The sequence below is a fragment of the Balearica regulorum genome, chromosome 2 (genome assembly GCF_011004875.1).
Source record: "Balearica regulorum gibbericeps isolate bBalReg1 chromosome 2, bBalReg1.pri, whole genome shotgun sequence".
NCBI lineage: Eukaryota > Metazoa > Chordata > Aves > Gruiformes > Gruidae > Balearica > Balearica regulorum.
This window is the reverse complement of record NC_046185.1, coordinates 94,655,160-94,681,043: the sequence shown is the minus strand read 5'-3', so window position 1 is coordinate 94,681,043 and position 25,884 is coordinate 94,655,160. Positions and strand designations below refer to the sequence as shown.

The following is a 25,884-nucleotide window of genomic DNA, read 5'->3' as shown; positions in this document are numbered from 1 at the left end:
AACATGAGTCCTTCCCATGGGCTGCAGTTCTTCATGAACTGCTCCAGCGTGGGTCCCCCATGAGGTCCCAAGGCCTGCCAGCAAATCTGTTCTGGTGTGGGCTTTCTCCCCTCTCTTCCCCCACCACGGGGCCACAGGTCCTGCCAGGAGCCAGCGTGGGCTTCCCACGGGGTCGCAGTCTCCTTCGTGTGCATCCACCTGCTCTGGTGTGGAGTTCTCCATGGGCTGCAGGTGGAATCTCTGCTCCCCATCATCCTTCCTCCATGGGCTGCAGGGGGACAGCCTGCTTCACCATGGTCTTCTCAACGGGCTGCAGGGGGATCTCTGCTCTGGGGCCTGGAGCACCTCTTCCCCCTCCTTCTTCACTGAGCTTGGTGTCTGCAGGGCTGTTCCTCTCACATCTTCTCACTCCTCTCTCTGGCTGCAATTGCTTTTGGCGTGATTTTGGTTTTGGGTTTTTCCTCCTTAAATGCATTATCCCAGAGGTGCTGCCACCATTGCTGATGGGGCTTGGCCTTGGCCAGCGGCGGGTCCGTCTTGGAGCTGGCTGACATTGCCCGTGTCAGACACGGGGGAAGCTTTTAGCAGCTTCTCAAAGAAGCCACCCCTGTAGCCTCCCTGCTACCAAAACCTTGCCACACAAACCTAATACAGGAACTGAATGGCATTTTAATATAGACTAACCAGAGATTTCCAGAAACTCCCCGTATATTTTCAGATTTTGAGGTATCTCATTAATAACATTCTTGTGTGCTTACCACTTTTTTCATTGAAAACTATGTTTTCAATGAATTATGTTTAAACTGTTTAATATCTGTGAAAAATCTGTTTGCTGAGCCACGATGTCTAAATCTGTAGCAGAATACAAAAGAATTGAGTGGATGTGAAAAAACTACTGTCTCCCTCATCTAATGGTTGGCAGTGACACTGGGGGTATCCATTGGAGGGGAACCTGAACTGTAGATCTTGGGGCTGCATCTTTTTAAGGGTTAAGTGCAATAGCCTGTTGTCTTGTGCCAGGATCTTTCAGAAACATCGGGATCTGAATTATTTTTAAGTGTTTATTCTACTTCAGAGCTGGATTAATTGAGCTCTCCAAATTTCCTGCTTTACATCATTAGGACTAACAATTTGCAAAGATCTTCTGTTGAAGGAATTAGAAATAATTCTGCTGCTCCACAGACTAATATCAATAACTTCAGATGTTTATGGTTCTAGGGGAAAATCAATCTGTTCCATTGAGCTGAAATAGATTGTCCAAAATGTCCAAAAGATTGTGGAGCTGTTGCCCCTGGTTCCACTGTCAGACTGGCTGTTGTAGTTTATTTTGCTTCAAGAAAATTGATGTCAAGACCTGGCTTTTTTCTTTCACTTCCCTTGGATGCATGGACTTGTTTCATTTCTATCTAGAACACAGTTTTCTGTCAGCATGAATGAACATGTAATTCCTTCAGAAACATTAAAAAATGGTGTGACTTCAATTATTCCTAGACACAATACAATGCTGGCATTGCAAATATTTCTGTGGTTGTTACAGCCCAGCTCATGAGATCACAAAGTTAAGTTTGCAGATTCCTATTTTGACATGATTGGTCTTGGGAAGCCTACCAAGAATCAAGCAGAAAAGCCTCTAGTGGACAAGGTGGCTGCCCTTTGCTTTCTTATTTTGATCTCTTTGATTCAAGGGGTCATCCAGGTTAAAAACTTCCAGCTTTGCATTGTTTTAATTTTGTTAACTGTTATTTAGCATCCAGAATAATTCTTCCAGCACATAAGTTCTGGGTTTATCAGCTTTCCAGCTTAAATCCCCACCACTATTCCTGGGCATAAAGCCAGGGGGGTGGAGGGGGATGTGGTAGAGACAAGAAAGGGAAGAAATATGGGGATGTGTATGTCTTTTCACGTTTGAACAAGGAAAGAAAACTATGTGATTTTGTCATTTTTACTTTACATCATGTAGTGCAAGCATGATTTCTGTAGAAGTGTGTGCCTCAGTTATTCCTGGCTTAGCAGGTGTTTTTAGGTTTATTTTATATTTTAGTAATACTGTTTGATTAAAGATCACAGTCCAACTTGACAAGCTCAGTGAATTCCAAAAAAACATTATATTTGTAAGGATCAGCATCTGCATTTCACAAAAGCTGCTACTAGCAGCAGCCAGTTTACCCAGCAAGTGATTAGGGTGACTGAGGGTGGCCTCAGTGAGTGCCTTTTTCTACTGAGACCGATGGTACAGTGAATTTACTGAAAAATTAATTAATTAAGGGGGAGGCAGGGAAGACAAGGAGGGCTTTGAAGATTGTTTATATTCTAGGTTTTGTCTAGCAATCAGAACATTTTTCTGGAGATGGAAATAAAGGGTTATAATGGATGAGTCTTGGAAAGCAGCATCTAGGAAATACTAGTTTATTACAGCATTGAGTTGACTTCTTGGTCTGCAGAGTTACGTAGTTGCTCGCTAGCGTGTGTTTATATCCAGAGGACATAGTAAAGATGTGTTACATTGGACCTAAAGGTTCACACTGTATGCTGGCACGGTTACATTTCAGTATGGCTGCCAGTGGCTAGATTACTCTTCACCTTAATGGATTGAGGCAAATCTTGGAAAAAATGCAAAATTTCAAGGAGCTGCTGAGGACAAAACAATGTTTCAGGTACTGCAAAAGGCATGTATTTGTTTTGGTTAAGTATTGCAATCCTGTTTATCCTCGAAGAAACAAATAAATTCTTTTTCTTTGAACAAATAACTTCATGCTTTTTAACAGACAGAGTAAAGGATGTCTTACCTGAAACATGCGAGCTGATATGTACTTATCTCTGTTCTGGGTGATTTGGTATCATCCAGCCCAAGATGCTGGGTTCTCAAAGACTAAAGCATATAGTGTTGCAGAGCCTGGTGAGCCTGCAGTTCTAGCCACAGAGGTTGTTTGGTGGATGATGACTGGGTAGTTGGAAAATGAATGCAAGTGGTTTGGGGTTTTGGGTTGGTTTGTTTGGTGTGGGTTTTTTTGTGTTTTTTTTTCCCCTCACACAGTGGTAGAGGTTGGAAGGGACCTCTGGAAGTCACCTGGTCCCACCCACCCCTAGTCAAGCTGGTCCTGGGCAACCAGCTGTAGGTAGCCCTTGTTCAGAAGTTTTTTGAGTATCTCCAAGGATGGAGACTCTACAGCCTCCTTGGGCAACCTGTGCCAGGGCTTGGTCACCTTCACAGTAAGAAAGCATTTCCTGGTGCTCAGAGGGAACCTCCTATGTTTCTGTTTGTGCCCATTGCCCCAGGTCCTGTCACTGGGCACTGCTGAAAAGCGCCTGGCTCCGTCCTTTTTGAACCCTCCCTCCAGGTATTTATGTACATTGATGAGATCCACCCCCCAAGCCTGCTCTTCTCTGTGTTGTCCCTCCAGGAGATATCAGGGTGGTTGAAGTCCCCCATGAGGATCAGGGCCTGTGAATGTGAGGCTCGTAGTCTGCATGAGTTTAGGCATAGATACTGATAATGTGCTCCACAGTGCTGTATATGTCCACGTGGTGTTCTTGTCAGTTGTATCTCTTCCAGCATTGAGGGCGATAAGAATGAGGACTTAAAAGAGAATAACTGCCATTATTTCCTCCTGCAGCTCCTTTGACTTCTTACCTGCTGTTTCTTGGTGGTTTCTAATTCCCTGTATTTGTTGTATTTTTCCCTGTGCAGGAGGGATGGGGAGGACCAAAAGAACTCCATCTTCTCATTTTGTATCGCACTTCAAAACCTTTGCGCATCAATCTACTCTTCATCCTGTGACTATTTCACGAGGTAATTATATTTGGTTTTTGTCTGTTAATAAGTCTAGTGCATGACTTAATCTGCCAGTCATGTCCCTCATGAGTAAGAAGGAAAAAAAAAAAAAGCAGAGACCTATGAATGAAGTATTTTCTAGAGAAATCTGAGAGGCTGTACAGAACAGACCCATGGCGATCTTGTGCTATACAGGGGCTCTCCTCCTGATACTTCTTCCCTTGAAAGGAAAATTCACCTGTGTGCCATCTTCAGTATAACTGAGCTCCTGTGCTGCATGACATAAGGTTGCCAACTCAGCCTCTGCTACAGCTCAGTAAGACAGCCTTTGTGTTGACAGCTGCTGGCAGTTCCTTAGGATGGAAAATCATATGGCAAACTGAAATTGAGTTGAGGTATCTCCTCCCTCCTACTCTCTTCAGAAGCGTACTTGTCATGTCCCAGATGAATGTGAAGTGCCTCTACTTCCGTAACAAATCTAGGTAGAGTATAGGCTCCATTTATAGAAGAAAGTCTCTCCTATCCACTTGGCCAGAAATGTTTTGTTTGCTGCCTCATTGCCTAGATGCTTGCAGTCCTATTTTATCCACTGTTTGGGTAAAGCATGAAATATAGCGATGTAAAGTTAAGCAGTTTATAGCTCATCATTATGTGTGTTTTTTCTATTCTTTTCAAGTGTGCCTGACTTTAAGAAACGAATCTTACCTAAAAAGATGATTTAATTCCCATGAACTTTGTTTTTGGAATGATAAAGGTGCAGCTTCTGAAGCGGAGAGAAGTGTCTCTTAGCAATGTCAGCATTCCAGCGAAGGACTTACTGAAGGAAGCTGCTTCAAATCTTAGATTTATGCAAATTAAGAAGCCTGAACAAGGAAAAGACCTATAAGTGAGTTCAGATCTTCAGATTATCCTAAAATACCTTTTGTTGTAGGTTAGCTTACTTAGAGCTAAAAACCTTGTTCTACTTTCTATTTTTGCTCAAATTAACCTATCAGCAGAAGGTGTGGTTAAGTATATACACGTGGTTTTTCAAACAGTTCCAAGTATGTTCAACCCATGGCTCTCTGATACTGTTTCCTGACCAGGAGAAAAGTTCTCTTATTTACTTCCAAAAAAATAAACTTGAATGTGAGGGATGATTTAGGATGGCCTCAATGCTCAATGCAGTCCAGTTGCCAATGCTTGTCAATTTGTGATTTGCTTAGTGCCTGAGACATTACCTATTTCAGGAAGAGAACTGGAATGGCAGAGACTGATTCCTACACTGCATTATCAATGCTATTTTTAAGTTTCAGCACCAACACTTACAGTTGCTGTACAGTGTGTCTCTCTGTTCTGTAAAGAATAAAGCACATTGTATAGTACAGTGATGCAATAAGGATAGTAGAGTCTTGACAGGAGACTTACTTGAGGGGCAGGACTGAGCAAAGCTAAAGCTAGCTGAATTTTATATTCCACTATCATTATTCCTAATTCTACTTGCCACTGACTAGCCTTCTGACACCTAATCAGGTGTTGTGATTTGTCTTCATGCCTGAAGGAGGAAAAAAACTGAGGAAAACTTCCTCCTTTTTTTTTTTTTTTAAAAAAAAAAGGTGCACCATAGGGAAATTCTCTCAGGCATCATTCAGAAAGATGCTATTTCTATGTTCTTGCATTACACCTGCATCCAGCAATTTATGGTGCTCCAAAATTCTCCATGTACAGGATGGTCACAATCAGTTCTACAATCAAGGCAGAAAAGCCATTCTGAAGTACGGCTGCTTCTGTGAGGCTGTGACTCCAAACCAGGTGCCTTCGAAGTGATGCTGCCTTCAGCAGCCTCCCCCTGCTGCTTCTTGAGCCTAGTCAAACCTTTGTGGCTACAACTGCATTCGGTCATCAGAGGCTACATCTGATGCTTCAGGTTGGTTTATCTGCACAGTACCGCAAATTTATGTAGAACAATACAGGCATCAGCAGTGAACCAGGCTAGACAAAGACCTGTGTCTTCTGTGAAGCCTTGAAAACACTTATTTTAAAATGTGTTCAGTGAGCTTTTATATTCTCTCAGGCCTTCTTGCTTCCTATTAGCAGTCTATAATTTTTCTGCCTTTATTGTAGTTTTGTGAAGACTAATCTAGACTTAACTGTAACTTTACACACAGGAAAGGGTATTTACTGACCTATACTGAAAAGAACTGGACAGTATTTTCCTAAAGAAACAGTATCCCTGTAGTCCAGTATAGATAAAATGTGTCCATTATTTAGGAATGAGAGCATAATTTATTAATAAAATTAGCTACTGCTTTTAATATAAAGGTAGGGCAGTTGCATAGTGACACTGATAGTATATATATGAATTGATCTGAACTAAGGACTTTTTCCAGTCAAAGACAGGAATGTGTTGTCACCAACTTACTTTATATCTTAATATGCAAATTGTAGGCAGTATAACAGCGTGACTGATAGTAACACAAAAAATGAAGCAAGTAGATTATTTTTTGCAGTTGAATTGCCTGCACCTTCAATTGATTTAATTCTTCTACCTCTAGATCCAGTCCTCTATTACAGTGAGGTTCTTTCATGTTTAAGGAAAGCATAAATAATCCTTCAGCTGAAATAGATGCAATCTATGCCCACATATTTCTTACAGATGCCAGAAAAAAGGCATCTTAATACAGATTTGAGTTGAACTCCAAACAGTTTAACATTACAGAACTTGTAGGTAGTAAGGTATCTTTCTTCTCCCTTTCAATAAAATCAAATTCAGCTAAGGAATTCTCACTTTACCACAGTATTTTGTAGGGAAAATGATCCATTTGTAAGAGATTACAAAGAAACATTTACTGAATGTTTCTTTTAGAACTGTAACAAAATAATTGAGTTGAATGGCTTCCCATATGGCATCTTCCCCCTTTCTCTCCTCTAAGAGAAAACTTCTATACCTTTTACAATGATAAATTAATTTTCAATTTTTCATTTGAAGGATATTAAAAGGTTTATATAAGTTTAACAAAATAAAACATAAATAGTGAAGTCTTTTTAATTTCCAAGATTTGTTTCAGCAACTTTTACTTTAAAATCAGAATGGAAATATCTTTGAAAAATACAACTATATGAGAGAACCACATTTAAAATGTGTTAAGAAATATTAGTTTTATTTAACCAGTTTTCACAGCTGAATATTTATTCTATAAAAACTTTACAGATTGTACAGTTTATATATAGTTCAAACTACTAGAACAAAAAAGTAGGTCCCACAGATGCAAAAATACTGTACCAATCCAAGATAAAGGCAGATTTACACACTGTACAGCTCTCCACTGGGAAGGGGAGGTGGGTCAGTTCCAAGTAAAAACTTCAAAACTGTACAAAAATAAGGTTTGATTTCTTTTTTTTCATTCTTCATAATACATTCAACAAGATTGCAAGCACAGATACCCAAGTAATAATAGATATCTGCAGTCAGGAATCAATAACCACTCCTGAAAGGAATGCAAAATAGGTCTATTTACACAGGGCACTCTTTTACACCATACAGTATATAGTGTATATTTAAAATAATAAAAAAGCATAGACAAAGAACATTAAACATCTAATATAAGGTAGTTTTTTTTTTTAAAGGAGGTTTTTTTTTTACTTAATAGTGTGCCAAAAGAATTTTAACTTATTAAATAATATATTCTAAGTGAGCCTAAAATTTATGAACATAAAATGCATTTTTGGTGTAATACATCAGTTAAACCAGCAAATAAGAAAAAAAAAAAGGAACCAAAAACAAACCCCAAACTGTATATAAAGTAGTATTCTCACCCAGCAACAGAAGCACTTATGTAGTTATTTAAAAAAAAAAAAAAAAAACCCAAAACAAACCCAAAGAGACTATTTAAAAATCCACTAAAACTAACTTATAACTTAGGATATTCATACATAAGATATTCAGTGATTCACTAATACTGCAAAACAAGCTTTTTTGTTTGTTTGTTTTGTTTTTTTTTCCTTCCCTCTTCCCCTCATTCCCCTTCCCCAAGAGACAGTGGTTTCTTCATGCTATCTGGGTAAGAATTAAATGTATTCCTGCCCCCTTCCTCCCACCCCTCTATACCTCCCCCCCAAAAAAAGGGCAGAGTGTTTTCTTAGCATTAATCCTGAGCACACTCTCTTTTTGGGGATATGTATGATTTAATCTTAGTTGGGTTCGATTCCCCCAAAATTTTAGAATGTTCCATTACTTGAGGTATTTCAACCTTCTTCTGAGACAATGCCTTGTATCTTATCTGACTCATTGGGCAGTGAAAGTAAGGGCTGGCTAATACCCGTTTCAATTCTGTATTCTAATGAAAAAGAAAAGCATTATTCCAGACTTCCCTGCCACACAGAAAATAATGCAACACCATTCACTTTTTAATCCATTTTTGATTTGATACAGTACTAGCCAAAGATAACAAAAACTAGAGCCTTTAAAGAGATGTTTGGTAGTGCACTCTATCATTTTTTTTTAGCTTGTGTGTGTGTGTCTACATACACACTCTCACACACATATTACATTTTTTTTATATATATATATATAAAAAAGACATATATAAGCACACACATACACTTGTGTGTGTGTGTATATCTATCCGCAACAATCAGGGAGAAAGGAGTTTTGTTCAAATTTAAGTGATACAGTACTTCCTTTTAAACCCCTTGACAATAAAAGGGGTGTGGTGGGGTGGGGGTGGGGAAATCCACTCCTGTTCCCAAGCTAGGCAAGGGGTGAGTTTCTACAGGGTTTTTTAAATGGGCATATTTTGCTTGCCCTGATGTCCAAGAAATACAATTCCAGTGTCAATGGGCATCTCTCATCAGAACTCATCAATTTTCTTCTGCAGATATTTTAACATTGAGTCCATCCCTTGTGCTGAGCCCCAGATTTTCTTCAAAACTTCACACTCTTTTTCATTTGCTTGTTCCAAGTCCACCTTCATGATATTACGTACTAAAGCTTTGGATTCTTCAAGTACCTAGGTCAAAAAAAAGGGAGGTAGTTGAGTCAGCATTACATGAGAACTGAGCAACATGTGCACTTACAGGTTTATATGGACAAATCCTGAAGTTTATTATGAACGTAAGCTTATCAATTCATGGACATACTATTACACTAAGAAACATTTCTCAGTCTTGCTTGTAGCATCACACAGGACTTCCTTTACCCTATACCAGCACAATTTACAAATGCACAAAAATGTGGAAATAATGAAAATCATAACATCATAACTATGTATATATTTATTTCACAGTTTTATCCTGATAACTAGAGAAAACTCCAAAAATGAGAGAAAAATTCCATTTTTGTGAAGGCAAGTCATAATATTATTATCCAGAACTGCTCTAATAACCAGGCAGACTTTGAATCTCTTGAGCATTTAAAATAGACTGAAAAATCTTGTTTGCTTTTCCCTTTAGAAAACAATCTGTTTCAAAATCCAAAATTTCTAATGCATAGAACAGTTAACTTGTACTGCATCTCTTCTTGTAAGAAACCATCAAAATATTGGTCATTTTAGCTATCTTGTGCAACTGCCAGTAGTGCACACAACCATGAAAGCACTAGGCGTTACTTGTAAAACTCCAAGTTCAACACAATGGCAAAGACTGCATTTATTTCCTTGGTAATTTAAATTACAATGCAAGACATTAAATTACAACTCAAGATTTCTATGTTTCTGTGTAGTTCTTATGGCAACTGTTTACACTGTTGATTAGAAGAAGTTGGGCTTATGCAACTATGTTAAAACCAAAACATATTGTTAAAAGTCTAATGCTATTTTAATGTTCTTAACCACAATGTACTATGGCATTGTCATGGTTTAACCCCAGCTGACAACTAAACACCACACAGCCACTCACTCACACCCCTCCCTCCCAGCAGGATGGGGGGTGGGGGGAGAAGAGAATTGGAAGGGTAAAAGTGAGAAAATTAATGGGTTAAGAACATTTTAATAATGGAACCAAAAATATAACAACAAATTGTAATGAAAAGGAAAATAACAAAAGGAGAGAGAAAGAAAACCCAAAGGAAGACAAGTGATGCAATTGAAAACCAGTTGCTCACCACCAACCAACCTATGCCCAGCCAATCCCCTAAGCAGCAGCCCCCCCTCCCCCAAATTTCCCCCTCTTTTTATTGCTGAGTGTGACGTCATGTGGTATGGAACATCCCTTTGGCCAGTCTGGGTCAGCTGTCCCGGCTGTGTCCCCTCCCCACTCCTTGTGCACCCCCAGCTTCCTCCCTGGCAGGGTGGTGTGAGAAGCAGAAAAGGCCTTGGCTCTGTGTAAGCACTGCTCAGCAATAACAAAAACATCCCTGTATCATCAACACTGTTTTCAGCACAAATCCAAAACATAGCCCCATACTAGCTACTATGAAGAAAATTAACTCTATCCCAGTCAAAACCAGCACAGGCCTCTGATAAAGAAGAATCAGTTACAAACTTAAAAAAAAAAAAATCCTCAAAAACTCAGAAACAAAAAGATACATAAGAATGTGTTAAAAGACATTGCTATACTAAAATATGGTCCTTGTTTCATGAAAATAGTCTTTTTTTTAGAAGGACATAATGATGAAGTATAATAATACCTCTTATCAATCTAATTATAAAAATGTAAGAAATAAAGGAAACTTACAACTGAATTACATGTGACAAGTTCCTTAATTCGAACCATTACTTCCTGTGTGAATGTTCCCGGCCAAAACACTTGAGAGACGAGTCCTTTGGCACAAGCTTCCTGTGCTGTCAGCTTCCTTCCACTGAACAACATTTCATTGGCCTGAAGGGATAAAAAGTTACTTCTGGTATGAAATGTAATGAGACAAAACTCATTAAAAGAAAAGTGTTCAAAACAAATAAGGAAAATGCCTGCACTATTTCAAATAGTTTTATTATAGCTCTTCCAACTTGTCATTAATAAAGAAAAAGCCTTGCCTACAGATAAGCTGGTCAATGTTGGTGACTATACTACATCAGTTGTTCTAAAAATATGGATTAAATGTGAAAATGTCTTTTGTCATTTCCCATTCATGAATGTTTGTTAGGGCTAGCTTTCTTGCAGTATTGCTGACTTGGTTAACTGTATATGTAGTGATAGGTTATAATGCCTGGCAGATCTGTAAAACAGCAATGAATACATCAGCTCATCATTTATAATAATGTTAGTTGCAGCAATGAAGTCTTTGCTAAAAGTTTATATTACCTGTAAATTATAAAGATAACCTAGTTTTGGTAGTAGACTTCCTGGGAACTGCCAGTCTTGGTAGAAAAGAACAGCTAAATATTTTGCAACGAAAATGGTTTTTTAGTACTGAAAATGTTTGCAACCTAAATATATGGTTTATTTTCAGCACTTCTCAAAAGTCTTCAGCAGTATTTCATTTAAAATAGCGGAACATCTTAGAAATTCTAAAATGACCTCCAAAACCTTCTGAAGTGAGCAGGATATATTCCAAAGTTGGATCAAATTCATAGAAAATAAATGTTCCCATTTTATTCAGGAGTTCAATATTGAACTCATAAATCCTTTCAAAAGCTGATTTAGCAGTCTTATTAAAAAAAACCAAACCAAACAACCCAGTATTTAAAAGATCTTGCACTAGTTTAAAGGTACAGAACATAGTATATTCTATGCAATAAGGTGATGTCTACTTCTGTGAATCTTTTTGATTTGTAATTATCATACACTTCACTATTTATCAGCTTCCCCATTAAAGCTTCATCCTACAATGATTTATGCTTACACTTTAATTCTATGTGTAGTGAAGTTTCTTATATAGTTAAACTTTGTTTGCAGTGAGAGCGGCATGGAAACAGCCAGCAATGATTAAAGAGTCAGAGGGAATGTCAATGTCAAAAAAAAAGACAATCAGTTCACATTGAAAATATGACAAAGCCATCACTGGACTCTTGAAATATAGGAAATAAGGCTGTTGTAAAACATCCAAACCTGACAGGTGTAGCATTTCTGAGGCCAGAATTCTGAGTTTCTTTAATGTTTTCTAATACTGGACATTTTGGTAATAATTACAGCAACTTTAGTTAAGGATCTCAAGTTATCTAATTACTGTAGGTAATGTACCTGAGTATTGTCATTTTACACACGAAGAAATTTGAAAACTCCAAGGTCTATTACTTGCCCCTTAGTAATGAAGTACAAAGTCTGGGTTCTACCAGCAGTTTGGTTGCTGACTCGCAGTCTATTAGGCTTGTAAAAAGAGAGATGTTTCCGAAGATCTTTTACATAACGTTTGTCATCGGCATAACTCTCATAAGTTACTATGGAAAGCTGTGATTCACATATACTAGTTTAAAAAAAAAATGAGCCTCAAACTAAAGGTACAAATTATCTACCCCAATAGTTCTACCTTCTGTGAAAGCAAAATCAAATATACAAGGTTCATTAGCTATCACAACTATACCATCTAATTTTCCAGATTATATGTAAATAATACTAGCCTGAAACACTATCCAAAAAATCAGTGTTATACACGAGGTTGTCAAAAAACAGGAATAATTTTCCTAAGGAGATGTGGAAAAAAAATTCTTCCAAAATAATTTAAAAAGATACTTAACATTTATATCAAAGATCAAATTATGAAGCCAACCTAACTGGGAGTTAGGAAAGTCAGAAATTTAAGTCAGCTGGTCAGGTATACATATTCTTCTCATATATCTTTGGTAACAGGGATAAAAATGAATGCTAGAAAACCTTAAGCTTTTTCTAAAACTCATTAGCAACTGCTGAGTTCTCCTGAACGTGAAAAGCCACAAATGATAATGGTGCAGTTAGCTTACTTCTCCAGCCCTCACAAAGCATTAGCAGAAAACCTCACATGAAATGAGCGCTCCCATTAGTGTTCTCTCACTTGACAGGTTTTGAGGGGAAATGTTTTGCTCTGGCATCTTCACTTTTGATCTATACACAGCATACGCTGGAGACCCACTGCTAAACAAGTTTTAATCATATAACCATGCCTTGTATTTGCTGTGAAAATTAACACACTTGGTAGTTATTTTCCAAGAAATAGAATACAGCAATAGGAATAATGATGATAAAATTATTAATGTAAGATTCTCATTAACAACCTTCATTTTCTACTCAGTCTGTCTTTCTCCTTCCACAGAGGAACTTCCCTGGGACCTCCTCTGGTCTCTCTTTTACAGCAAGAACTTTGAGGCTGACAGGGGACCACCCGTGGAAGCACAGAGGCGCTACATGCCATGGAGCATCTCGACTGTCTCGCACTACGATCAGGAGGCAGCTGGTCTCTGTAACGCCCGAGGTGCTGGCTGCGGTGTGGGCTACGGGCACTGTGGAGATGCGTATCCCTCACGACTGACCGAAAAGCATAAGGAATACTGCCAAGTGTGTTGGAGAGTGACAGGGAAACCCACAGTGTGTGAAGGTTGATCGTGCGGCTCCTGTGCGTTATATTCAGGACCAGAAAACCAGACCAAGAACTCCACAGCAGACTCACAATAACATATCTCCCCAAACAGATCTCACCTTAATCTCTATTACAGGCTGTTTTCAAAACTCAAGAGCCAAGTAAGTTTAAGAATCCTTCTAAAACTCTTGGTATTCCCAATACAGCATCAGTTTTGAATCCTAAGGTCTGGGCTTCAGATTTCCTGTAATAATGACCTCTGTTGAGCATGCTTTGTGAAAAAACCCCTCCATGACAGACTTGCTCACCAGCCAAGACTGACCTGGTAAGGAAAATATTTCCAACAGTCTTACAATTGAAGATTTTTACATAACTGCTGATGATAAAAAAGAATGCACTGAATCAGCCTAACAAGAGTTAAGGGTGGGACTCATATTGCTGAATTAATGCATTTGTAGCAAATTTTACAATGCATACAGAGGCCTTAGATCTTCCATTTGTATGATATTTTAATTTTTTTCCCCTGAATGTTTCTTATCTCACTCGTACCATCTCTTCTTTCTGCTGACTTCTCTCTCTCTTTTATAGATAGAAAGCATGCTACTTGATCAAAATTTTCAGTATGGATTCTGAGTATATTTCATGAAATCTGCTGTTTAAAATCCAACTTTGTCCTGTACAGCATTGACACTGCTATACTGCAGAGAGTTGAGGATAGTATGAAAACAGTGGACTTTGTTTTTCCCTTTTGCACTGAATATTATGGAATTGTTATCACTGGAAGCTTTCAATTTAAATCTTTATATTTAAAAATGAGAGCATTCACAAACACACATGAAAGCGTATACTAGGGAAGAGCTGCTTGTGTTTTTTGTACAACTTCTAAAGAAACAAAAAGTAACAACCACAAGTCTCTAAAGGACAGGGATGGATGGAATGGATGGATGGATGAACGGATGGCCAAATAAAAAGGGAAAGGAACAATCAGTAGTTTGAAACATGCTAAGATATTCAAGATACTCTTATAACTGTTAATCTATTTCAGTTACCTTTTCTGTTCTCTTCTAATAACTAAATCCAGACATCGCACAATTAGTCATTAGATCTGTTCAAGCTAATGCTTTCAATATATTGAAATCTGTATTTTTAAATCAAGAAATACCTTCAGGGAAAAACTGGCTTCTATAACAAAGAGTAATTTAGGAAAACCAGGTGTAGCTACAAGCCCTTGTTTCATACTGTTACTGTTCAACTTCAAATTGGAATGGGGCATAGATCTAACAGTTTTCAAAGAACACAGCATAAAAATAGCAAGCAACATGAAAATAATGTTGGTAAGAGATTTTAAAATAGCTTTTTGTTACATTTGATTCTTTCATCTAATTGGAAAGCAAGAAAAGAGATACTAAGTAACACGTGGCTTATGTTTTCAGCAACAATACAAAGCGTTACCTTTTTCTATTTTTTTCAACCCAGCAATACTGTAACTTGAGTGCAAGACTGAAAAAAAAATGTCCTTCACAAAGGTGATTCGGACCAAGTACTTCTTGCATAACACACTAGTGTTAAACAGAGATCTACAGAGCAAGGAAGTTTGACACGATTTCTTGAGAACGAGTGCATGAAAGCCGAATCATTTATTTTGCATACTGGCATGAGACTGCTAATAGCTGGTGACACAGTGCTCTGCTACGTAAGGACACCGAGTGCTGACCAGCCCGTTCTCCGCCACACCCTGATGCTGTGCGGAATGCAAGATACCGGTCGCTGGTCCTCACAAGGCAGCAGCAGGGAAGGTGTGTCCTGGCACGCAGGACAGAACCCTTCTGTCCTGATCCTCGTTAAGGGTGCCCGTGACATGGGATTAGGTCCCGTGACTACTTTCTGTTCTGTGCACGTGGATGAAGACTAGGTTGTAACAGCACGGAGCAGAGAAGCTATAAATACTGGTTTCTCATGAAAGCTTTTCATGAGAGAAAGAAAAAAAAAAAAAAAGACAACACAGCAAGGGTAAAAAGTCTTGAAATCACTATGGATAAATTATCACAAGTGCATTGTGAAGCTGTCAGCCCCAACCCTGCAAGCTACTTACAGAAGCCAGGCCCATTATCCGAGGGAATGTAAGGGATGAACATCCGTCTGGACTTTGTCCAAAAGTAGTGTATGGTGTCTGAAACCAAGCCTTCTCGTTAGCCCAAACCACGTCACATAGAGGCAATATAGATGCTCCAAGTCCAATGGCTGGGCCATTTACTGCTACAATGATAGGCTTCTTAAACTGAATAAAAGTATTCACAAAATTCCTGAAGAGAAACAGAAACATGCACTCACTACATATATATAGAAAAATATACCAGCCCTTGAAAACTCAGTAGTAATTCATCTCCACAGTAACATCACTTTCAAAATCAACCCGATAACCTTCCACAATGAGGTGGTTAGCTTGGTGGATGATGGGAGAGCAGTGGATATCATCTATCTAGACATCAGCAAGGCTTTCAGCACTGTCTCCCATAAGACACTCACAGTCAAGCTGTTGATGTATGAGCTCGATCAGCAGAACGTGAGGTGGATTGAAAATTGTCTGAATGACTCACCCAGAGGGTGGTGAACAGTGGCACCAACTCTAGTTGGAGGCCTGTAATTAGTATTGCACCCCAGGGGGTCAGTGCTGGGTCTGGTACTGTTCAACTGCTTCCTTCATGATCTGGATGATGAGACAGAGTGTACCCTCAGCAAGTTTGCTGATGATACAAAACTAGACTGATACACCAGAGGGTCACGCTGCCATCCAGAGGGACCTCGACAGGCTGGAGAAATGGGCTGACAGGAACCTCATGAAGTTCAACAAGGGGAAGTGCAAAGTCCTGCACCTGGGGAAGAACAACCCCAGGCACCAGTATATGCTGGAAGCCAAACAGATGGAAAGCAGCTTGACAGCAAAGGACCTTGGGGTCCTGGTGGGCACCAAGTTGAACTTGAGCCAGCAATGTGCCTTTGTGGCAAAGGTGGCTAACGGTATCCTGGCCTGACATTAGGATGAGTGTTGCAGGAGGTGATCCTTCCCCTCCGCTCAGCACTGGTGTCCAGTTATGGCTCCCCAGTGAAAGAGAAGATGGTCTAGCAAAGGGCCACCAAGATGATGAAGGGACCGGAGCAACTCTCACATGAGGAAAGGCTGAGGGAGTTGGGACTGTTCACCCTGAAGAAGACCAGGCTGAGGGAGGATCTCATCAATGTGTACAAATACCTGAAGGGGGGGGTGCAAAGAGGATGGAGACAGGCTGTTTCCAGTGGTGCCCAGTGACAGGACTAGAGGCAGTGGGCACAAACAGAAACACAGCATTCCCTCTGAACATCAGGAAACATTTTCTTACTGTCAGGGTGACTGAACAGGTGGCCAGCAAGGTTGTGGACTCTCCATTCTTGGAGATATTCAAAAACCCTGCCTGGACATGGTCCCGAGCAACCTGCTCTCAGTGACCCTGCTTGAGTGGGGGCAGGTTTAACAAGATGACCTCCAAAGGGCCCTTCCAACCTCAACCATTCCCTGATTCTGCAAAAGACTCGCATTTCTCCCAGCCCAAAGCAGCACAGTGGTTGGGCAGGTGTGGATTTAATGCTGCTTCTACAAGCTGATGTGGCGCTTGCAGTATATTCACATACCTCACAGCCCTCTCAGATAAGGCTGTAGTCATACCTCAGCTCTGGGCACCAAAACTGTGGTTACAGCTCTGCTTGGTCTTTGCTATGTATCTATCTGTCTATACTTTTAAGTGAAGGCATAAGGTACATAGGTGTAAGTGAAGATGGACCAAGCATTAACAAATTTCCTCAAGGAGTATTTCTGGACTTTTGGGAGACAGCTTTTCTTAATAAATAAATCTCTCTTTTTAAATTATGTACAAGCCATAAATAGTAGAGCTCCATTATCACATATCACACACCTGTAAACTTCCTCACCTCATCTCCCTCTCTCGGTCATAATGCTATAGGTGCTGTGCTATTAAGTTACAAATGCATATTCTCATCCCCATTATCAACACAAAATGACAATTTGTTCCAGTACCCACAAAGCATGGATGCTTACATGCTTCTCTGTTCTCAAACAGTAAATGCCTTCAAGAGCTTCTTCGGATAAAGTAAGCGTGTGTGTACATACATGTGTGCATCAGACCAAGTAGAGACTTCCAAAACCTCAAGATTGAGGTGCAGACATTTCTCAGTTAATAACTACCACATGTAATGAAGAAATTGTCCATATTTACTTCAAGTACATGACAAATTCTGATTGGAATACAATATACAACATACAGTTGTCAGCACCTGTAAAGCACTCCTTTGCTCTGAATGACAGATGGGTTTTCATTTCAATATTAGATGCTGAAATATGGGATATTTATAAAAAGTTTTTAAAAAAGAGGGGGAGTTAGTGGTAATTTTAAAGTTTGCTCTTTATCTGTGTTACATGTTTTTGTATTTCTGTGAAACAGGACATTTTTACTATATTGCAGCCATCACTAAAGGTTATCATGCTGCTTCTTAACTCATTCTACTGAACTGAAATAGATGACTGCAAAAAAATTTCTACTGGAACCCTGTTATACAAGTTGTCATACAAACATCCCATCCAGAGACTTAAGATAATTGTAATCACATCTGAATATTCCAGAGAGGACAATCTCTAGCATATATGCAAAAAATACTATTATTCTATCTGAAGTAGGGGAAGGGTTGTAGGTGTTTTAAGTTATCTTTATCCATTTCCTTAACAGTGAGTAACAGGTGACAAATCAGGCTTCTGGAAGGGCCTGAATTAAGCCAGTGACAGAAGCTCAGTGTTCAGAGCCTCTGTCCCTTGGCCACATCTGAAGTCACTGCATCAGCAACTTTGACATGGGAGGATTGAAAATTTGCCTTTGAAAAAAACGTGCTACCGCCTGTATGAGGCAACTGTGCCTCCAATGAAACAGGCTTTACATGTTACAAAGCTTTACGTAGGGACACGAATATTGATAATGACAACAGAACACAGGTCTCTGAAGAAATATAGATACTCTGGGAGCACACAAGAGCTAATCCAAGAGCCCTGGCCCTCAAAACCAGTGTTCAAATAAGCTACTTGCTTGTACTGGTAAAACATGTCTCCAGGATCCATACTTTTTTCCATATATACTCTTCTAGTTTGTAGTAGTTCAGCTCATTTTGTTTAAACGTTAGGTTTGGTACCTAGCTTTGGGATGGTGTTCACTAGTGTTAATTTACTGCTCTAAAATATCCATCATTCCGCTGCTCTGAATGTACTATAGTAAGTTACTTGTTCAATGCACATCTTGTATTTGTGTATGTTACATTTGTTTTCCTGAAGCCCTATGGCTGTTTAAGTCTTTTAAAATTGGTTTCAATTGGAGGAGTATTACCATACTACCAGTTTTACATAGTTAAATTTTAGTAGCAAAAATAGAGATGCATGAAATGACAACCCAAACGGAAAGGGAGAGGGAGCTTAAAGAAGTGCTGCACACTATATCATATAACAGGTCAGTGTCTGAGATCTTGTTGAATTAGAGGCTTTTCAAATAAAAAAAAAGATAAAACACGCCAGACTACACGATGAAGAATACCCACTCGGATGACTGAAGATAATCTTACATACCTAATAGCTTCTGCCATCTTAGTGCTTTCCTTTTTTCTATCATCTGTTAAACGTCGTATAAAATAAATAAAATCAAGACCACAGCAGAAAATGCTACCAACTGCACTGAACAGCACAAGTTTACTGTCATCTGCAGCCGCTGTGTTCAGTGCACTTTGGACTTCCTTCATTACCTGAAAAATCAAAAATTCATTAGAATCTTTTTATTACATCATTAAAAAGTAACAGACCGCTCTCCTCCTCCTCCCATGAGATCTTTAATTTTTCCTTAGCATCCACTCAACCATCATATTAGAAAAGTTGACTTTTTCCATTATCCCAAAATAAGAACGTTAGAAAAAAGTATTAAAAGCTTTGTATTTCAAAAATTTAATTAAGATAATGAAATCATTAAGAAAGGATCTATTAGATGTTATCTGTAACTGAAGCACTCATTTAGCATTTCTGTAATTTGGACAGCAGATGGCATATGCAACCAGTTCAGAAAAAAAAGAAACAAGCTTTAGCCTGAATTAAGGTTCAAATTGCACTTAATAAATCACTATATGTCTTGTAAGAGACAGTACATCCACAGGTTCAGATAATGTAGTTAAAACTCAGCTGAATTACACTTAAAGTCAGTTGTATGTGTAACGTCTTGCAAGCAGCAAGCTGAATCTTGTTTCATGTACGTTTGTGCCTGAATAACGGGCACAAACGAGGCAGAGACTTCGAATTCCCTCAACACCCTCCCCCTCAAAAAAAAAAAAAAAAAAAATCAGAATTGTTCTGACCTCTGGATTTAGTGAATTATTTTCCGATGATTTTGTTGATAGCAAAATGTGTGTGAATCCATCCTGTTTCCTGACAACAATGTCTCTGTACCGGTACGCACTCTCCGTTTGCCTCACGCTGAAACGTAGCCTTTTATCAAAAGGTTGATCTCTCCTGTCATCAATAAACCTCCGTTTGCTGGCTGTCACTCCTGTTACAGATGTTTGTATGTTGGTTGTACCATTGGCTGCTAATGCTTCCATAAAGGTGGATGTACCTGGAAATAGAATGTTATTGGTTAAACTAGTAATTACATTTTATTAGCTCAGCAGTTTCAAAATCTCTGTTAGCATGAACACACACTAGCCATATAACGAACACACAGTAAATATGAAACTCAGTCTCCTAGAAGTTACTGAAATGCTACAGAAATAGCACAAAGCAAAATTAAAATGACAAAGGGATCCAACAAATTCATTTTACACTTGTGAGAAAATACATTTTAAATACATTTAAGCCAAACAGACCAATCATCTTATAGGTTTAATGTTCCTAATGCCTGTGCACTTCAGTAGGTTAATGCTCTGTCTGCTTTCTCCCTTTCCAACTTAAGTTGTCTAACAGCATCAAGATTGCAAAGAAAAAGCAGAGACCTTTTCTTTCAAACGCTATGAGAAGTTAATATAAGGAAGAAAACAACACCTACAATAAACCAAATAAAGAACTTGATTGACAAGATCATGTAAATCATAATAGTCTTTAAAGGAAAATGGAAATGAAGAAATACAGACTATGAGAGGGAAACAAAGCCCATGCAGAGATGGATGTTTTAATGGAATTCATAGACAATGAGATATTTCTGAAGTCTAAACAATTTTTGCTATTAGAATTGGCAAATAGCGCATTATGTGTTTCTGGTCATGTTCCCAGTCACTTAAATGGACAGAATTTGAAGGCATGCAAGTAAACAGGCCATTCCTCGTGACTCAGAAGGGACAGGTTTTTCTGTACTCCACGTTAGAAACATAATACCAAATTAGCATTTGTAAGAGAAAATAAGAGAACATCCTGGATCTATAATCCATCTGTACGTTAAAGTCTCCATGTAAAAGTGCCATAGAATTTGTCAGATTAAAGCAATGGAGTATGCGGGGCAGGAGGGGACAGTAGGGTTAAAAATGTTGGAAAAATATGTTACAGGCCAAGATTGGAAAGCTTTGAAAGCCCTTTCCTGAAAACTGAGGTCTAAGACTTTGTTAGAATCTACTGGAAACCCACAGCCCTTGTCTCACAAACAGGTACTTCAGGACATCACACATATGAGGTCTTAAAAAGTACAGGTAAACCACATATAATTAATTTGTTAATTAAATGCCATCAGTGGATCTTGCTTCGTTTTTCATTATCTTTCTGAAGAAGATGTAATTTGAAAGTTCTAATAATATGCAATGCTATGATTTTTTACCTCCCCTCCCCCCCCCCCCCAAAAACACTTGTGGGTTCAGTGAAGACATTAAACTCACCTAAATAACCAGAATATCCTATACCTCCACATTTTCACTGTATTGAAATGTTGCTTACTTTGACTCATATGAAGTGTGAGAGATATTAAGAGAAAGACGAAATAAAACTTTAGAACATTATACTTTTCTCTATGTGTATTTCAGAAACTGCTTTCAGATATAAATGAAGTTTTTATATTAAATATGTTTAAATAAATCTGATTATAAATTTGGTATGATTAATTAGGCAAGTTGTCTGTCAAAGGAACTATACAATAATAAAGTTTTATTACTTTTTAAAGTCTGTCTGGTTGTATTAGTGTATTTAATCCTCTCACCATATCACTTTTTGTGACGTTACAGACAACAGGATTTTTCAATTGTTTAAAGTGAAGAGTAAGAAACTGAATTCAGTTTGTGATCGGTCTGAGACAGAGGTGAACAAAATGAAATGGAAAAATTAGTATTTTATATTGTCACAGAAGTGTCACATTTATTCCTAAATTTTTCACAGCTTATCAAATTTTTTTTTCATTTCAGCCGAAGAAATAAAACCACAATGCATACCAAATATGAAATTGATGAGGGGTTCTTTTGACGCTTTTTCCCTTGTAAACCACACTGTGTTGTTACATTCCTTTAAAAGAATTCCTTTCAAAGGGAATTTGCAGGAACAAACACTGCTGTTGCCCCATATTTCATCAGGAACACAAGATGAAATGTTACCACTGGCCACGATGGTTTGTTTTTCCATAGGAAAGGTAAATTAAAACAACTGAAATCATCTCTGATTTCTAAACCCTGATATAAGATTTTATGGCTTCTGTCCTAGCCATAGTGAAAAAAGTGGAGAACCAGGAGAGCACAATAGACTAGACTAAGCCAAAAAAAAAAAAAATAAACTTGTGAAAGAGCTTTGAGTAGATCTTTTCCCATGACTCATACTTCCAAAGACATACTCAAATACCAGAAAATTACTTTTGAGATGTAAGAGGTAATGACTATACACTTTGAGACACAAAACTTTTGGCAAGAGAGAGCAAGATGTAAACACCACACACCACTTTTCATGCTTATAAAAACTGAAGGTTTCTCACCAATTCAATATAAGCTCTACCTGCACTTGTCAATAGTTAATTTCAAACCACAAACAAGGGACAGCTGCAGTTCAGTGGAAGAGGTCTCCTACATCCAGTCTTGTAAACACACTTTTAGGATACTTAGACTGGAACCAAAATCCCGTTGGCTTTAGAAACCATACCTCTGGGCAGGGAGATTTGGCCGGCTGGTACAGATTAGAAAATGGCACCAAGGGGGTTAAAAGACGTGTTTGTCAGTATCACTCTAAGTTTGTGACCTTCTACACCTTAAAGCGTAGGAGTGGCTCGCTCTTCTGGCATTCAGTCCTCAAAAGCGAGGAGACAACTCAGAGACATAAAGCAGTACTTCATGCTATATGTCAATAGGCAAAGGTTACATCACTGGACAGTCTTGGACATGTGTTGCAGCAAATGAGGATGAAAATGAAAAAACAAGTGCCAGAGAGAATTAACTGTATTGCCATAGATTTCCTCACATGAAAATTTTGCATTGAGGTTACATATTTTCAGGCTAATTACAACTATATTTTACAATTTTAAAATACAGATTTCATAACAAACCACAAGCAGATCTGCATTTTAATATGTTACTGGAGATACCATATGAAAGACAAACAACACACCACAGCCCACTCCTTTCAAACTGAGCCTTCCAAAAACAGTAAGGGCTTGGAAAAAAGACAATTTACCCTGGATATTGTCAACTAATGCAGAACTATGCTTGTTTAAGAGGTAAACAAACAGCTCATATAGTTACAAAAACCCCCTTCCAACTGCAAACTGTTAATTAACGTAATGTGATCTTCTCGAAGGTGAAGACACACTATTACTGCGCAAAGCTTCACCATACAGATGCAAAATGAAATTAAGAGGATGGCTTGGTTTTGCAGCTGCTGATCAGAACCTGATAACAGTCACCATTTTCATGCAGCTGCTCTTAGAGGGGGAAAAAAAAAAAAGCAGCTATGGGCAACAGATAAGAAAGGAACTAGTCTTGTTCAAGAGGAAGAAAGACACAAATTACAGAAGTTAGAAGAGGAGCAGAACAGCACAGGTATCATCCCCATTCCACTGGCAGATGCCAGACAAAAGCCAGCTCTCCAAAATATGAGGGGGATAACAAAATGCACAATGCCCGACATCTAGATGAACAGAGTTAAAAGCAAACAAGCAATACACCAACTTCACAACAATCCAAAAGTTAAAATCCCAAGCGCCTCTCTAAGATGTTCATGCCTCACAGTTACTGTCTCCCAAATTCTTAGGAAGTTCTGTTTAGCTTACACAGCAAGCCTTGGGTACAGACACTCCCTTCCCTGCAACACCACTGGGGACACATCCAAACAGGTGCTCTAACAACAGCCAAGCCTCTTTTGCACGCTTATTTGAGCGCACACGAACTAGTGGCAGAACTCTTAATGCAAAGCTTTGTCTGACGCAGCATGCTGTTTCTGAAAGGCTTAGCACAGATTTCTAAAGAACGAGCATAAGATGGGAGGTGTGAATGATGCTGCCCGAGTATTTTCCTCAACTCCAGCCACTAGAAATTTAGCGATGCCTAAAACGTGCATGCCCAGAACCATAGGCTGCACCTAAACCCATGTAAATAAATCCTTATCCCCCATGGGATTGTGCAATTTACTTTTGAAACAACTAGGGTTTTGTCTTTCAAACTATCTTTTTGCAGTAAGTTCTGCAACTTAGTACTTCACTTTCTTCACCCCTTTCATCACATCCCTTCTGCAGCTTGATTAGTCCCAGTCTTATTTATCCTTTCTTCTTTGAGAAGCCAGCCCAAGCCTGACATTCTTCTCCACGCCTCTTCCTGTTCTACTGCATCTTGGAACAGGGTCCAGAATGGCACACAATATTCAAGATGGAGATCAATACTGTGGAATATTCAAGCCTTCTCTTTTGTCCTCTACTACTTTTCCATAATAATTTATAACAATTTATTTGTTTGTGGGTTGGTTTTTTTTTTTTTTTAAACTAGCACTGAGCAGGTGTTTGCAGAAAACTACCCAAAACAAACCCAATGCCTTTTTCCTGAGCAGTAACACGTAGTCAGGAACCAGTCATTGTCCAGGCACAGGTTTATGTTTTGCTACAGGCATAGTTTTGCATAGAAGTCTGTTTTGTCCCCTCCTCACTACTTGGCATTCATCCACACTCAAAGTAATCTCTCATTTTAATCACTAAATCACTCAGTATTTTCAGCTACATCTGCAGGAGCCCCAGGGACCCTCCCGCCTTTCCTGTACCCTCACGCACCAACCGTGTCCTCTCCTACACTAAGTGACGACACGGTTAATAAGAAGCGTTCCACTTGAATAAACAAACGAACAAACACCAGCAACAACAATTCCTTAAAGTGTTAACTGCAGAAATAACAATGTAATTGTAACTGATTACAGCTCAAGTATCCGAGAGGGAAAAATATGATCTGCAAAACTGATTGGGGGGTGGGGGCGGGGGAGACATACATAGATCAGTGCTAGAAGTTGTAATTTTTTTTTTTTTTTTTTCAAAAGTCCCTTCTATACTTACACTGCTTTATAGTCCCCTGTATATACACGCCGCAAGACTTCACGTCAGTTGTCCAGTGCAGGTTGCCTTACGTTCCTTTTTTTGCCTATGACCAGTGGTGTTTTGCTCCAAGTACATATGTACTAGCAAGCTTTAACTGTAAACACTATTAAGCTTTTCCAGTCTTAACTCTGCACTACATCAAATATTTCACACGAGACACCAACCCCAGACAGTGATACTGCAATGCAAACGTAACATATAACAGCTTCCAGTAATTTTTCCACCTCTGCTTCAGCAGTAACACAGCAAATTTTTCTTAGAATTGCAGTGTAGTGGCACAGATTATAGAAATTCAAAATAAGGGTTCTAAAAAATCTAGACTTGTTCCTATTTTTTTATCTAAGTATATGTATTTATAGCACTTACATTTTCAAATCAAACAAAAGTTCCGGCTTCCTTTGAAATGTCACTATAAATATTTGTAAGAAGAAAAAAAAAATCTGAATTTATTGTACATTTCACCTAAAATACTGGTTTGCTCTGTGTTTCTGAGTGAGTGTTCAGAAGGTATATGTCACTCGGGAAAGAAAGATACACTTTACTTACATCCTTCCAGAATACATTGTTATATTGATGCAGCACACAAAACAACAGCACTACCAAGAATAATCTGCACGTACCCCAGTATCAGAACAGGCACCCCCAAAGACACCTGGGAGGAGAAAGGGGTGGGCAAATGCCCAGACTTCTTCAAATTATGGGGTGCTGACCACCGTGATACCCTGCTGCTGGCGTTGAAGCCTCCACAAAACTCTTACTGTTGGGGGTGTGTGTGTGTGCACGCTAACTTTATCTTTTCAAATAAAGTTAACCACTTCTGGATTCCGTTTCCAGGAAATAGTTTGACGTTCTTCAGCCACCTTACGTTGTTTTTGCAAATATGTCACCTTTCCGTACATAAAGAACGTAGGTTTTAAGCACAGACTAACAGTGGTAGTACTCGGTGAAACATGAGCAATAGGTAACTACAACTCAGCAGTAAACAGTTCTGCAGCGGCTGGCTGGCTTGGCTGTCAATGTCTATCTTCAATTCCTAAAAAAACCCACCAATTTCTCATGCCCTTAATGTCTCTTTTCCTTATATTTTGTATAGGTGTTAATTTTAA

General features: G+C 38.8%; 1 protein-coding gene and 1 long non-coding RNA gene across 2 annotated transcripts in view; one reads left to right on the top strand and one right to left on the bottom strand.

Annotated features, from left to right (window-relative positions):
- Window positions 1-4,521: 4,521 nt before the first annotated feature.
- Window positions 4,522-15,276, top strand: LOC142600445 (uncharacterized). Its single transcript, XR_012833925.1, has 3 exons — window positions 4,522-4,658; window positions 5,480-5,678; window positions 12,915-15,276. It is a non-coding gene; the product is annotated as an uncharacterized LOC142600445 (long non-coding RNA).
- CDYL (chromodomain Y like) overlaps window positions 6,885-25,884 on the bottom strand; it is a 108,456-nt gene continuing 89,456 nt past the window's right edge. The window contains exons 3-7 of the mRNA XM_075744964.1: window positions 19,608-19,864; window positions 18,835-19,007; window positions 15,271-15,481; window positions 10,424-10,567; window positions 6,885-8,760 (exon numbers count right to left, since the gene is read on the bottom strand). Coding sequence (XP_075601079.1) covers window positions 8,602-8,760; window positions 10,424-10,567; window positions 15,271-15,481; window positions 18,835-19,007; window positions 19,608-19,864 — 944 coding nt within the window. The 3' untranslated portion in view covers window positions 6,885-8,601. The remainder of the gene's footprint in view (window positions 8,761-10,423; window positions 10,568-15,270; window positions 15,482-18,834; window positions 19,008-19,607; window positions 19,865-25,884) is intronic.